This window comes from Protomyctophum parallelum (assembly GCF_964188405.1).
Source record: "Protomyctophum parallelum genome assembly, chromosome: 19".
NCBI lineage: Eukaryota > Metazoa > Chordata > Actinopteri > Myctophiformes > Myctophidae > Protomyctophum > Protomyctophum parallelum.
Window position 1 is genome coordinate 33,861,215 of NC_139717.1, and position 15,120 is coordinate 33,876,334.

Below are 15,120 nucleotides of genomic sequence, written 5' to 3' on the forward strand. Positions count from 1 at the left end.
ACACACACACACACACACACACACACACACACACACACACACACACACACACACACACACACACACACACACACACACACACACACACACACACACACACACACACACACACACACACACACACACACACACACACACACACACACAGATTAGAACAAAGCAAACGGATGGAAGTGCATGAAGGTTCTGAATCTGAAGTGATCGTTACATGCTCACAATTGTGCTTTTTGACAATTCCCCTGTAGTGTCCTAAAATTAATAATTTCTACACGGTATTCCTGTGCTGCAGGGGTTCTCAACCCGTGGGTCGCCAAATGATTTTGGGAGGTCCCCAGATTATTTTCCAAAACAAAAAGAAAAGGGGGTTTTCTTCTGCAACTGAATGGCTGGGAAAATGGAAATTAAGTTTACATAGTACATGCATAAACTTTCCTTAATGATTATACCTGGTTTCAGTATTCATTTATGATATATTTTCTCTATTATTGAGGTTATTTTTGCAGTCAGTTTGTATTGGGGGTGGGGAGGAGGGGTGAGGCGGGGGTCGCGAGACATGGCCAAAGCATTAGGTCCCCAGCCAAAAATCCATTTTATATGGAATCTGGCACAAACGCCTCTAAATCCAGAGTAAACAAACACCTTTGATGTCTTCAGGTATTGGTCTACAGTATGGACTTTGTGGACCCATTGATTTGTTTATTTTTCACCGTCAAGTAAGCTTTTCTCCTGAAATGCTCTCCCAGTCCACTTCAGCACATTTATCCATTCATTGTCATGGTGTTAACCACTTAAACCTATGTACTTCGTAGCCGCAGAGGGATAAATAGTTGCCCCCTACTTCGTTGTGAGCTTGCAGATCTGCTATTTTCACTGAATGTTCGTCTATTTTCACCAAATGTCTATCATGAAGTAGTTCAAGTTGAGATGGTAAAATTCTTTCTGTGAGTGAAAAATTACGTTCCAAAGATGGAGTCCAAGCATTGCCACTGACCTGTCTGTGTCTCCATACACAACCCGGGCTCCCCATTTCTTGGTGTCGTTGACCATCTTGATGGCTCTCTCCAGAGTCTCCCTGGCCTTTTGGAGGATGCTGTCTCCAACCTGAACAACCCATCACATTGCAATGCTCATGCTAATATCCAACCACTGTGCAACTCCATCTCATAATTTTTCTCTTGTAAAACAAAACTAAAAACTAAAGACTTATTTATGCTTTTGTCGATATACTGCGCTAGTGCAGTGCCTATTTGTAATGTGTGCCCGTTCAGAGCGGGCCAGCTGTGTAGAACCGGTAATCTGATCAACTTCACTGTGCTGTGAGAGTCTAATACAATTCGAATATAAAAATAATTAATGATCTTCGAATGCCGATATTGCCATTCGAATGTAGTTTTTAATAGTTTTACGCCATAAATGTAGTATCGAGTAACACATCTAATGAAGACTAATTTCCTGACCTACTGATGTGACACGCATCATGACACGCATGATCAAAAATAAAGTTTGAATGCATGTACTGTACACAGGAAGTTAATATGAACGTCGTCGCTGCCACCCATGCCCGGCCGGCGGCCGTGTGTATGTGTGTGTGTGTGTGTGTGTGTGTGTGTGTGTGTGTGTGTCTGTTCACGCCGAGACTGTGACGGACTACGTTGGTTCAGCGCAGCAGACATGACTCCGCCCATAAACTTCACTTGAAGGTTAATATAAGTTTAAAAGAACGATGACAGCGAAAGCGAAAGTTTTAATGGACATATTGTCAAACACCGTCGCTACAACGTGGACCTCACCAAACTGGAGTATCTCTAACTCACCTCCACGCTGGGCATGCGTCCCGAGTAGTTGGCGGCGGTGTAGCCGTAGGTGACGTTGGCGATGAGCTTGAGGCCGAGCTGCCTGGCGTGCAGCAGCCTCATCAGGGCCTTGTCCTGCTTGTGGCGCTTCATGGACTGCTTCACCATGATGCGCGTGGCCAGGATCTCCTGCAGCATGGTGGGCAGGATGCCACGGCGCACCGACGACTGTGGCAAAGACAATTGCCAAATTAGCGACATTATCACGATAATCACCCAGCATCCCTATTCTGGGGGGGGTAATGTTCGCCCCAAAATAGCCGACCTACAAGCGTAGAGTAAGTAGAGTAGAGTAAGTATAGAGGGTTTAAGTATAGAGGGTTTAATTCTCCGTTTGATCAAGTATAGAGGGTTTAAGTATAGAGGGTTTAATTCTCCGTTTAAGTATAGAGAGTTTAAGGGCTACTGATTTTGCATCTCAAGAAATGCTAATTCCTAGTGTATGACTGAGGACAATTTCACAATGCTGAAATTTCATGGTGTTTTTTTTTAATCACGATGAAGATTATCATTCCACCCCTGGTGAAGAGTTCAAATAAGCTAGCACAGAGATACAATTCTGTGGGAGCAGCTTGTTGTGATGATGTCATTGTACTGTACCTTGACGAAGGCGATGCCATTGGGGGAGACGGTGATGTCATTGCGGAGCTGGTAGAGGACGTCGGTGGGGACCCGCAGCGAGGTGCAGCCAAACTTAAACTCATCAGGCCTAGAAATGCATGTTCACACAGTTAGACTGAGGTGCTATTTACACGAGGATGGTGTTCATAAAAAACGGCAAAATAAAGTACCGTTTAGCGCTGTCATTTAGACAAGAACGGTGTTCTCAGGAGGTGAAAACGCATCGAAGTGAAACCGCCTTCCAGAGTGGAAATCATTCAGAACACCGTTTCCTATGGTCTCCATATAAACAGGCAAAACGGTGAATCCGCAAAACTTATGACATCATGGCTCATGTTGGCTCACAGCGCATATGTTTATTACATTGATGCAGAGCCATATCATTATGATATAATGGAGTTCCTGAACAAGCCTCCCTCCTCGCCTACAAAGTGCTGCTCATCAGCGATGTTGAATGTAAAACCATGGTGTAAATAAAAAGCCTCGTGATAGACGGCAGCCGCGGCAGCAGCGTTTATGTAGCCTAATGTATTATATACCATCCCGTGGCGCGCCCAGAGCCGTGTTGCGCAGGCTTGCGTGAAGGTTTCTTCTTCTTGTACGTGGGTGACCTGTCTATTTGGCAGCCCGTTATCGCCACCTAGCGACAGTATAGCATAATAGCACATCATACAGTATCATAACGTGTGCGTTCTCGTGTAAAGGGTAAGAAAAAATGAGAACGCAACGGGACTTTGACGTGTTATATGGAGATGGTCGCCGTCTAAAAGAGGCCTGAGGCTGTCTTTAACATGTTCACACAGTTAGACTGAGGCTGTCTTTGTTCACACAGTTAGACTGAGGCTGTCTTTAACATGTTCACACAGTTAGACTGAGGCTGTCTTTGTTCACACAGTTAGACTGAGGCTGTCTTTAACATGTTCACACAGTTAGACTGAGGCTGTCTTTGTTCACACAGTTAGACTGAGGCTGTCTTTAACATGTTCACACAGTTAGACTGAGGCTGTCTTTAACATGTTCACACAGTTAGACTGAGGCTGTCTTTGTTCACACAGTTAGACTGAGGCTGTCTTTAACATGTTCACACAGTTAGACTGAGGCTGTCTTTGTTCACACAGTTAGACTGAGGCTGTCTTTAACATGTTCACACAGTTAGACTGAGGCTGTCTTTGTTCACACAGTTAGACTGAGGCTGTCTTTAACATGTTCACACAGTTAGACTGAGGCTGTCTTTAACATGTTCACACAGTTAGACTGAGGCTGTCTTTAACATGTTCACACAGTTAGACTGAGGCTGTCTTTAACATGTTCACACAGTTAGACTGAGGCTGTCTTTAACATGTTCACACAGTTAGACTGAGGCTGTCTTTAACATGTTCACACAGTTAGACTGAGGCTGTCTTTAACATGTTCACACAGTTAGACTGAGGCTGTCTTTAACATGTTCACACAGTTAGACTGAGGCTGTCTTTAACATGTTCACACAGTTAGACTGAGGCTGTCTTTGTATTACATCTTGATCTAACTGCGACGACGGTAGGTGAGGCGTTAACTGGTTAGCATATTAGCATAGTAAATGAATAGGAACATGCATGTATTTCAAGGGGGTGTAAGTGATGTGTTTTTGTAAAAAAAAAAGTTTCCCGAAGTGAAAATGAATTACTACTGTATTAACACTCAAGAGTGTCAGAATATAGATCTGTTGAGCACTTATACAATAAAACTCTTATACTTCCTTTAAATTAATGTTTGCGTGTATGTATCTGCATCTGCATGTCATGTACCTGTGTATTAATCCACACAACTAGACCTCTGCTTCTCCACATCAGGTCCAGGTACTACTTGTGTAGTACAGATAATTACAACCATGCAGATGTTTGTTACTTAAGCTTGTTTTTCTTGACCACACTGTTAGATGACGTTTACCTGGTGTATCCTAAAGTTTAGCTTATCGTTTACCTGGTGTATCCTATAGTTTCAACATACAGATAATATTATTTTGATAGTATATTATTTAGACTGATGCTAGACTCTTGGTTTACCTGTGATCATAGTTTACACTGTCTCTCTGCATTTGATGTATGTGTTGATCTGGCTTATAATAAGTTTGCTCTGCATAAGAGCGTCTGCTAAATCTTTGTTAAGTAGCTCTGCAAAAGAGCGTCTGCTAAAAAACAAATTGTAAATGGGGTGAGGGTGCCTTACGTCCCCAGGCTGTCGACGTGGCCCAGGCAGGTGGAGTAGCAGTAGTTGTAGGCGATGACGATGGAGGGGTACAGCGACTGGAAGTCCAGCACCACCACAGAGTTGCTGTAGAAGCGCGACTCCGGCTCCATGATGAGCGGCACGCACTCAGGCGCCCTCTGCTGGGCACGCTGCTGACTGTTAGGTGTCACAGGGATGTAGTTCATGGGCTTGGCCAAGCGCAGCATCATGGACTCCACACGATACTGGAAGGACGAGGAGGAAACACCACATCTCAGCATGATTTAAATAATGCAGGTTCATGTTTGTCTGCAATTTGTGGATATCACTTACACAGATATCACTTACACAGGCTGTGTGTGCCTAACTTAATGTCCCAACCAATACTTCTAACCACACACTGTGGTGTCTAAGTCACAGTTTTAGTAAAACAGTGGGTGAAATTATTTTCTGTGCATAGTTCCCATTGCGTTATTTTCCCCTAAAAACAAAGAAAGGGAAGAAGAGAGGCAGAGGAGATCAAGGCAGGAAAGAAAATGTAGAAGCTTGTTCCACAAACAGCACACTAGTAGGGTCGCTCTTAGCTTATTTACAAACGGCACAGCAGTAGGGTCTCTCTTATCTTATTCACAATACAACTAAGGGCCCACGGCTTAAAGCCAAAAAAAAAAATCCCAAGACTGAAAAAGATTCTTTGGAAATCTGCACTGATCTCATTATATGACCCCTATGAAATCCTCAGGACTGAAATCAGCCCCCAGGACTGAGAACTTTAAGCCCAGACTAAGGGGTTTACAAGCTTGTTCCACAAACGGCACAACTGTGGTGTCGAGGTCCAGCTGAAACTGCAATTCATGTAATGATGGCTGTCCATAGCTGTACCTGCGATCCTCGCGTCAGCACGTGGTAGAACTGGATGCCAAACACCCGCGCCAGCTCGCTGGTCCGCCCCACAATGTCCTGCTGCTGCAGCATCTGCATGGTGCCACGCAACCGGCTCACATAGTGGTCCACCATCTTCCACCTGGTGCACACACACACACACACACACACACACACACACACACACACACACACACACACACACACACACACAACATTAGCCAAGACCTAATTGGAGGTATCAGGCATCAGTGTCCACAGTTATTCCATACTGCAACACGTACTGTAACATAAAATACACACAAAATTGGAACACATCGGCTGCAAAAAATATCAAATAGTGACCGATATATCAGCCAGAACGGTATAGTGGACAGAAAGGAAAAGGACATCATCATCTGTGTCACAGACCTGTAGAGGTCAGTCTTGTGGTCGAACCAGTCCGACAGCGTACGGGGGCTGTACAGCGGGAAGCGCTGGTGGAGCACGTGGAACGCCACGCTCTCAAAGGTGTAGCTGGTCAGCGTCACCTGCAGGGGGAGGAGAGAGGAGACACAATGACTAACCCATTAAAACCCATTCTGACCTGAGATCAGATTCATACGAGGTTTCCACTGGACACACAAAATGGTCTGATTAACCCATTAACCCATTCTGACCCGAGATCAGACTCTAAAAATGTCAGTCGTTCTTCGATTTTTCAAAAATAGCAGACCTACAAGCTCGTAGCGCACCACTCGGTGGCGCGCTATGAGCTTGTAGATCTGCTATTTTTCAATAGCTAAAGCATAGCATGATGCCAACACCAAAATGGGTTCCCGTTCAGAATGGGTTAAGACCTGAGGAACAGATTCTACAAAAATGTCTTCCAAATCCTGACAGTTTTCAGAAAAACGTTATCAGTGGTGCACTGGTGCGCAAACCTTTTTACGTGAAGGACCCACAGATTTAGCTGTATTTGGCCACGGACCCCCATCTGAAAATATGTTGTTCCATGTTCCAGGGACCCCCCCAGAAGCAAATAAAACGTTTAAATATAATTGTCTTTTAACCCTGGCTCCCTAACCTTAATGTATGCATAAAGCATAAAAAGCATTAAAAAGGTGTCACTGACTGGTCACTTGTAAGTGTCCATTTGGTTCCTAATGATCAGTCATTTAGCTGGGGACCCCCTGGAAAACCCTCAAGGACCCCTTGGCATCCCCGGATACCCCACTTTGAGAATCAACTGCTTTGGAGTTAAGCCTTACATCTCATCTGCACAGGCAAGGAGCAAACGCTCCACGCGATATCACACAAAAAACTGTCCTGATAGATGGAGCGTTGGTCATTGCGTTGCAACGTAGACTGAACCAATCAAATAAATAATACATAGTAGCGTGTAGATCTCAACCAATAAAAATAAATAAAATGGAGACTCTGCAAGCGAATATAGGAGTGGTGGACGACATCGCTTGCACGTCAGAACAATCTCATTGACAAACATGTATTCTAATGAGATTTCATCGTTCGTTCGCATCGCTGGCAGCGTAGCTGAGGTGTTACAGTGAATGTGCAGAGGGAGGGGAGGGGAGGGAGGGAGGAAGACGTCAGGGCCTCTCACCTCTGTCTTCATCACCCTCCACAGGTTGAGGACGACCCGTCCGATGAGGTTGATCTCCGTCATGGTGTCGGCGCCGTAGTCGTCTCTGTCTGCAGTGAAGCGGTTTTCTTTGGAGTCGCCTGAGGACGGCCAGACAGAGCATTACGGCCTCGAACTACGCTAAGAGGCATCCTCACTGCATTCAGGTCACATGACACACACACACACGCACATACCCTGCACGCACACACCTCTTCCTGCTCGCATGCACACGCACATTCACTCCTCCCACGTGAGCAGACCCCCATAATGCACATAGTCGCTGTCGGGCCGAAGCCTTGCATCTACTCCCTTTTCAAGGATAACGGCAATTTAAATTATTATTATTACACTGAGGTCTGTGTCCAATCAAGAAAGAAGAAACAGGTGTGCTTCCTCTGGTAACTGCCTTTTGTGCTCAGCTTTGAAAAAAACTTAACTCATAAACCAACTAAATGGAAAAAGCGGCACTCGGATGCAATTCCACATGTTTATTTGAGAACGCATCTATTATTTTGGAGTGCCGCTTTTTCCATTTAGTTGGTTTATGAGTCTGTGTCCAATCAATAACGATAATGCTTACATAAACACAAATTATACAAAATAGTACTAGAAACACAGACGATGTGAAGAAAAGGTATTTCAGTTTTTACTAGAAAACATCATATGGACTCAAGCACACAACTGTTCCATGTCTCTCTCACACACACATGCTGTGACAGCTTTCCTAATACAGTTCACATTATCAGATTCAATAAGCCAACAGTAATTACTTTTGCTCCTTCTGCTGATGAGACATATGAAGCCCTGTGCTCAACAACCCCTCGCATCTATTCGTGGATTTGCCCAGACGTGTCATGGCCTCCTTTTAGCAAGCCAGGAACGTAATAGTCTTCCATCAGCCATGCTTAAATGGGCAGCGGGAGCTCTGTTATTGCAGACTGTGCAAAGTAAAAGCAAGCCATTTGGTTTGATCTAATCCCCTACTATTAGACAGCCAGAGAGGGAAAATAACCAAAGAGAAAGCAATACTTAGCAGATAGTGAGGGAAGGAGAGAGAGAGAGAACCAAAGAGATACTTATTAGTCAGAGAAGAGAGAGAGAGAAAAAAAGAGACCGAAACAGATTGATCTTGAAGAAAGGTTAGTCTAAGTCTGAATGCAAGATTCAAGGTTCTTACATATTTATCATTTCAAAGTGGAGCTGATGTTTCAGTTAAAAATGTGTATTGATATGATAGAGGTTGGACAAGACGACCGTTTCCTACATGATCACTCAATAATCAACCGACTGTGACAGAGGGCCTGCCTCCACAACAAACGCTTTTAAGAACGACTCCAACATTTTAATTATTTCACCAAACTTTGCAGACCTTTTATAATATCACTGCAAACTAAAACCCTGATATTGTATTGAGTTTTCAGCAGCGCTGGTGAACAACACAGCGACCAGGCTGGGTTGAGGCAGCGCTGGTGAACAACACAGCGACCAGGCTGGGTTGAGGTAGCGCTGGTGAACAACACAGCGACCAGGCTGGGTTGAGGTAGCGCTGGTGAACAACACAGCGACCAGGCTGGGTTGAGGCAGCGCTGGTGAACAACACAGCGACAAGGCTGGGTTGAGGCAGCGCTGGTGAACAACACAGCGACCAGGCTGGGTTGAGGCAGCGCTGGTGAACAACACATCGACCAGGCTGGGTTGAGGCAGCGCTGGTGAACAACACAGCGACCAGGCTGGGTTGAGGCAGCGCTGGTGAACAACACAGCGACCAGGCTGGGTTGAGGCAGCGCTGGTGAACAACACAGCAACCAGGCTGGGTTGAGGCAGCGCTGGTGAACAACACAGCGACCAGGCTGGGTTGAGGCAGTGCTGGTGAACAACACAGCGACCAGGCTGGGTTGAGGTAGCGCTGGTGAACAACACAGTGACCAGGCTGGGTTGAGGCAGCGCTGGTGAACAACACACCGTCCTACCTGGGATGCGTGACAGCTGCTGACACAGGTCCACTCTCAGGGCCGAGGCCCGCTGGAGCAGGTATCCCCACGAGCGCATCTGGACCTCGTAGCCAACCAGGATGTCTGGGTCGAACCTGACAGAACAAGGACACGCCACCGCCAGTCAAATAGATAGATATAATGTAGATAGGTTTGTATGTGCAGGAGCCAGGGATTACGTTTGTGTGTGTGTGTGTGTGTGTACTGGGAGGTGGGGGGCAGAGGGCTATTGTTGTTGGAACATTATTTCATGACATACGTTACTGCATGTCATGAAATGCATTTAGGCCTGACGTCGACATTTAAAAAATGTCTTCTAAATCAGACAGTTTTCTGAAGAACTGTGCATTTAAAAAAAAAAGACACTCACCTCCTAATGACACTGACCACTTCCTGAACGCAACACTCACCTCCTAATGACACTGACCACTTCCTGAACGCAACACTCACCTCCTAATGACACTGACCACTTCCTGAACGCAACACTCACCTCCTAATGACACTGACCACTTCCTGAACGCAACACTCACCTCCTAATGACAGTGACCACTTCCTGAAACAGCTGTTGCTCATCCTCCACGTAGGTCACCTGCAGCCCTGAGACGCCCGACCTCACCAACAGCGGCGCTTTTCGGTGACCTGGTGTGGGGTAGAACAGAATGGAGTGGAGTAGAAGCGTCATTGAAATTCCATTTTAGCTTTCAATGTGGTATAAATAAACACACCATGAACACACAGTGCCATGCTTGTTTGAGCAAGAAGGTCTTTTTTGTCGAAACGTTGGTAAAATAAAGTATATTTGCAGCATGACGACGAGCTGTGCGACCTCTCTTCTCTGTTTGAGCAAGTTATAAACATTAGACATTTTTAAGACAATATTAATAATAATAATAAAACTTTATTTGTATAGCACCTTTCATGACATGAAATGCAGCTCAAAGTGCTTTACAGAACAATGGAGAATAAAAGAAAAGCAAGGCAACGACATTAAAAAACAAGCAGTAATGCAATACAGTGAGGACATGAATAACAAAAAATAAAAGATCAATTAAAAGCAATGTTGTAGAAGTGGGTCTTGAGCTGAGCTTTAAAAATGTCTACAGAGGCTGCCTGACGAAGGTATAGTGGGAGCTTGTTCCATGCAGACGGCCCGTAGAAGCAAAAAGCTGCTTCCCGTATTTTTTAGTTGCCATTTTTTTAGGCAAAGCGAGCAGGCCAGCAGTGGAAGACCTTAGGGGGCGGTTTGGGACATATTTAGGCAGGCAGTCATGTAGGTAGGAAGGTGCGAGACCATTGAGAGCTTTATAGACAAGTAAAAGAATTTTAAAATCAATCCTAAAATGCCGGTTAATGCCGTTTCACCTTGTGGATTCCAAAATAGGCATCGAGTGCCTTAAGAAAACATATTTTGAGACTGAATTGACCCTTCGCTTAAATCCCACCCCAAAAGTGATTGTCCAATGCTAGTTTAGCTGCAACCGTTGCTAAACTGGCATACGGTTGGCAAGCTTCTGTCACCTGTCAATGATATTTCGCACACAATATAATTTGCAACATCAATAGCAAGAATAGGAATACCGTGATGGTGACTATGAACCAGCATCATATTCTACGTACCAGAAAACTGGAAGGTGCATTTTTCGCAAAAGAGAGGCTCTAGTTTTTAAGGTCACTAAAAATATAGTTAAAAAAAGGAAAGTCAGCCTAGCATAGTATGCCCTATACTAGAGTGTATTGGCAATTTGGCATACTGTATTACAACATACTATAGTATGCAAACTGTTCAGGAGCAGATGGAGGGCTCTCTAGAGAATCATAAACACAGCCCAGAAAATAATTGGACTCTTCCCGGTCTCAGTGGAAGATACTTCAGATCACACTTCCTCTGCAGAGCCAAAAGTATTCTGAATGATGCAACGGACCCCTGGCATCATCTCCTTTCTCTGCTGCCAACTGGAAGGCTCTACAAGGCCTAAAAGAAGCACACTTCCACTCTCTAAAACAGCATTTAGCCACAGAGCCATCACTGACCTGCATAAAACATAGTGATAGTCCATCATCATTGTCACTCCACACCAATAGTGTGTTTTAAGGACGCTGAAGTCTGAAGAAGCCCTAATTGCTCCCAATGAGCAGCTTGGTGCCTCCGCCATTGGTGTATGAATGTGTGAATATAATGTTCAATCTATGCATGACAATCTATGATGGTTCTTACATTGATATTTTAGCCTTGTACTGTATTAAGCCTAATATCCTATATTGCCATGGCCAATTCAATTAAGAGGAGGCAGAACAAGCTGGTGATAGTGCGTGCGTGCGTGCGTGCGTTGGATGGAACCAATCTTGTAGTCTGAAAATGTCACTTCGCAACTCTCTCCTAATCTCCAAGGTAGGCGGGACATATGAAAGGTTGAAATGGAACCGTGGCTTCTGATTGGTCTGTGGTGCGGGATGAGGAAAAACACCAGTTTGACGTTGTGTCAATGCGCACTGCGCAGATACTGCTGTTGTACTGCAACGTCCCCTTATCATTCACTAAACACACCCCTCACTCTTTTTGTACTACTGAATCTGACAGTGGTCAACTGAATTGTTTACTCTTTACCGTAGGATTTTACTCTCAAGTCTTGAACAGCGCTATTGTTTTCCATAGTGAGAAGCATGGACAGAGTGGCGCTGGCTGACGTATCAGCAACAACGTGGCTACGTAACAGTTGACAGCAGCCTCTGTCCAGACTGAGTAGTGAGTGACAATTCAGAATCACGGAACGCAGCGATTCAGGCTGGAACCCAGGCTTTAATTTAGGAGCTGCACAGTAACTCCCAGATGATTATGTGCATTGTGCAATGACAACAAAGGCAATTTAATTGAATTAAGAGGTTATCAGGACTTGCATGTAGCCTAAAAAACTCTGACATCACACTTACTGGAAGCCTCACCTCGGTCAGTGTTGTGGTCCTCCTTGTTCACGACGATGGCACCAGTCAGCTGGGTTTTGTCCGAGTTTGGCAGCGGAGCGTCGGAGTTGAGGCAGTAGAATAAGGCACATATGGGGTCAAACTCTGGGTCGGCCTCCAGGTCCCGGCGGGTCCTGGCATGGAGCTCCATGCCCATCAGTGTTAGGTACTGTACCTGGAGCGGAAAAAAGGACACAAACAGAAGAGAGATTGAGTCCAACAACATCGTGTGTGTGTGTGTGTGTGTGTGTGTGTGTGTGTGTGTGCGGTGTGTGTGTGTGTGTGGTGTGTCTGACCTCATGCAGAGCTTTGGCATCCTGAAGGTTCTGCATGCTGACTTTGAAGCCGTACGAGTTGCTGATGCTGGGGCCTTCGATCTCAGAGCTGTCATTCTTTGGCACATTCAGAGCACTAAACTGGTTCTGTGGAACGTAAACGAGCAAGCGTCGAGATGAGCAACATCCACTGGAAGGGGGTGTGTGTGCGTGCGTGTGCGTGTGCGCAGCATTGAAAACATTTATTGAACCAGATGATGTAGTTGACTAAGCGCATGAACACTAGCGTCCCTATTCTGGGCAAAAATAGGCAAAGATTCTGCAAAGACTGGAAATAAGGAGAGGAACTTTATATCTCTGTGGGGCCTCTGTCAAATAAGTATTTACGGTTTAAGTGGTTAACCAAAGAAACAAGATATAGTATCTATCATATCTGTTCACTTCCTTTTCAGCCATCTCATTACTGACATCCTGTTGTTGTCAATAAGAGGATATACAAATTGAATAGACATTTATAAAGCAATTGAACCCAAATACAGACTGAAATGAGGTTGTTGCTGAATTCATTGGAGGGGTGACCTTCCAATGCATTTTTGTTGACCGGTGTCCCCCAGGGCTCTACACTAGGTCGGCTCCTTTTGCCCCCGGAAAACCAAATCTCTTCGCCCCAGACTAGGGATGCTAGGGTTCATTCATGTGGTTAAGTTTGAATATACAGTATTAGGGAACACGTCTTTCTCATGTGACCTTCATTTGCGTAGTGAGAAGGACTCTCCTCAGAGGCTCTGCTTGGCTCCTTCTCCTCTGCTGGCGTCTCTGGGACACACACTCCTCTGGAAGAGACAGGCCGACGACGGGACAATGTTAACCCATTCTGACCTGAGATCAGATTCATACGAGGTTTCCACTGGACACACACTGGTCTGATTAAACCTTTCTGACCTGAGATCAGATTCTAAAAATGTCAGTCGTTCTTCGATTTTTCAATAGCTAAAGCACGACATGATGCTAACACCAAAATGGGTTCCCGTTCAGAATGGGTTAATACGCAACTGCACGTTCCTCACATTAAAAATGTATTCAGTGAATTAAATGTAGTGTGACAAATTAGAAACTCATTTTGCACCCAACTCGCTGGTCAATTATAAAGCTATTTCTAATGTCAGCCATAACATTGGGATTTTCCACGTTTTTATTCAGTACCAGAACCAAATACATTAAAATGTGGGTATGGACAATTCAATTCTAGCCTAGTTATGATAGATTTATATAAATAATAAAAACGCATTGTCCTTTTGAAAATGCAACCCATGCCACTTTAAAGAGTACCTTTCATACATTTCCCTCCCAGAAAAAAAACCATGTCCCCTACCTTCAGCCACGGGGGTGCTGCACACAGGTTCTACGTCTCCCCTGCACCCCCGCCGTCTACTGAGGAAAGGGGTGCTGTGAAGCAGGTGGGGACTGGTCCCCCCCACGTCCTCGTCCCTGGTGGCAAAAGGCGAGGGGCTGAGGAGTGGCTTTGCTTCCGTCCCCTCTGGGGAGGTGCAGAGCCTTGGGGACAGGGGCTCTGGAGAGCGCTCACTTCTCTCAGCCACCTCCTCCTCATCCTCCTCCTCCGGCCTGCTGGGCCCCAACGGGCTGCGCTGGGAGGACTGCTGCCATGGAGGCAACTCTGGGGAATCTGGAGAGTGGGTTTTACGCTCTTCTACTTCTTCCTCCTCTGGGTCCGAAATGGGACTCACCCCGGTAGGGCTGTCCTGAGAGGCTGTGGCGTCGAGGGGAGATAAACGTAAGGACAGGTTGCGTTTCCTATGCCTTTGAGTCCTTTTGCTGGAAAGTGCATCATCCCTGACTACCGGGCTAATGAAACCAGTTGGCTGCTCAGTCCTGTCCAGGGCGTCGCTCACAAGCTTCCCCGCTTTCAGCATGCCTTCCCGGGCTCTCCTTCCCCTCTGTAGATGCTCGTACTGTTTCTTGGCCTCCAACCACAGCTGCACGCGTTCGCGGCTCGGCGGGTCTCTGCAGGGCAGCAGGGCGACCTTCTGGTCACCTGCCGCCGAGCCGAGCTGCTCACCTTGATCTGCCCTCAACGCCGAGGTGTAGGAGGATGGCTGGGCTCCCTGAGGTTGGTGGGGCTCGAAGGAGGCGGCAGGCCGGGTCATGGCGGCGAAGACCGTCTTCCAGAAGTCGAGGCCCTCAAGGGACAGGTCTCCGTTGAACTCGGACAGCTCCTTGGCCAGCCGGGTCCCCACGGTCAGCTTACGGCCACCAACCTCCCTGGACAAGACAGGAGGAGTACATAATGATGTATTTATGTTCAACAGAGAACTGAAATTCTTCACAGCCATGCGAGAGAGCAGAATGTACAGCATGATTATGATTATTCCATCAAATACAATACTTTAAAATACATTTAACACCATAGACATACTGACTTGGATCTTAAAGGACAACTTTTTTTTTTTTTCCACCAAGGTTCATGTTTTAGGTTGTTATTAGAGAAAGTAAAAGATGAGTGTAAAAAAAATCATTTGCTGCTTTGTGCTTTCTTTCGTTTTAGCAATTTTAGCTATTTTTGACAGTGGGGTGGGGGCATTCTAACAGGTTGCTAAATATGTATTTACGTTTACAGCGATTTCTTTATTATAATTTACTATAGTCCTACTAGACCCCAGGAAATTACATCTAGCCACAAAAAATCACGGATC

The 15,120-nt window shown here is 45.6% G+C and overlaps 1 protein-coding gene across 3 annotated transcripts in view; it reads right to left on the bottom strand.

Moving 5' to 3' along the window:
* rev3l (REV3 like, DNA directed polymerase zeta catalytic subunit) overlaps positions 1-15,120 on the bottom strand; it is an 89,937-nt gene that overhangs the window by 9,621 nt on the left and 65,196 nt on the right. For 2 of the 3 annotated variants that reach the window (XM_083790822.1, XM_083790824.1), the window contains 13 exons: positions 13,782-14,689; positions 13,157-13,242; positions 12,431-12,556; positions 12,105-12,309; positions 9,707-9,815; positions 9,156-9,271; positions 7,165-7,283; positions 5,973-6,091; positions 5,562-5,703; positions 4,680-4,924; positions 2,454-2,562; positions 1,815-2,021; positions 992-1,101 (listed from right to left, as the gene is read on the bottom strand). In XM_083790822.1, the coding sequence (XP_083646948.1) occupies positions 992-1,101; positions 1,815-2,021; positions 2,454-2,562; positions 4,680-4,924; positions 5,562-5,703; positions 5,973-6,091; positions 7,165-7,283; positions 9,156-9,271; positions 9,707-9,815; positions 12,105-12,309; positions 12,431-12,556; positions 13,157-13,242; positions 13,782-14,689 (2,601 nt within the window). The remainder of the gene's footprint in view (positions 1-991; positions 1,102-1,814; positions 2,022-2,453; positions 2,563-4,679; positions 4,925-5,561; positions 5,704-5,972; positions 6,092-7,164; positions 7,284-9,155; positions 9,272-9,706; positions 9,816-12,104; positions 12,310-12,430; positions 12,557-13,156; positions 13,243-13,781; positions 14,690-15,120) is intronic. The other variant, XM_083790823.1, reaches the window with a different exon arrangement.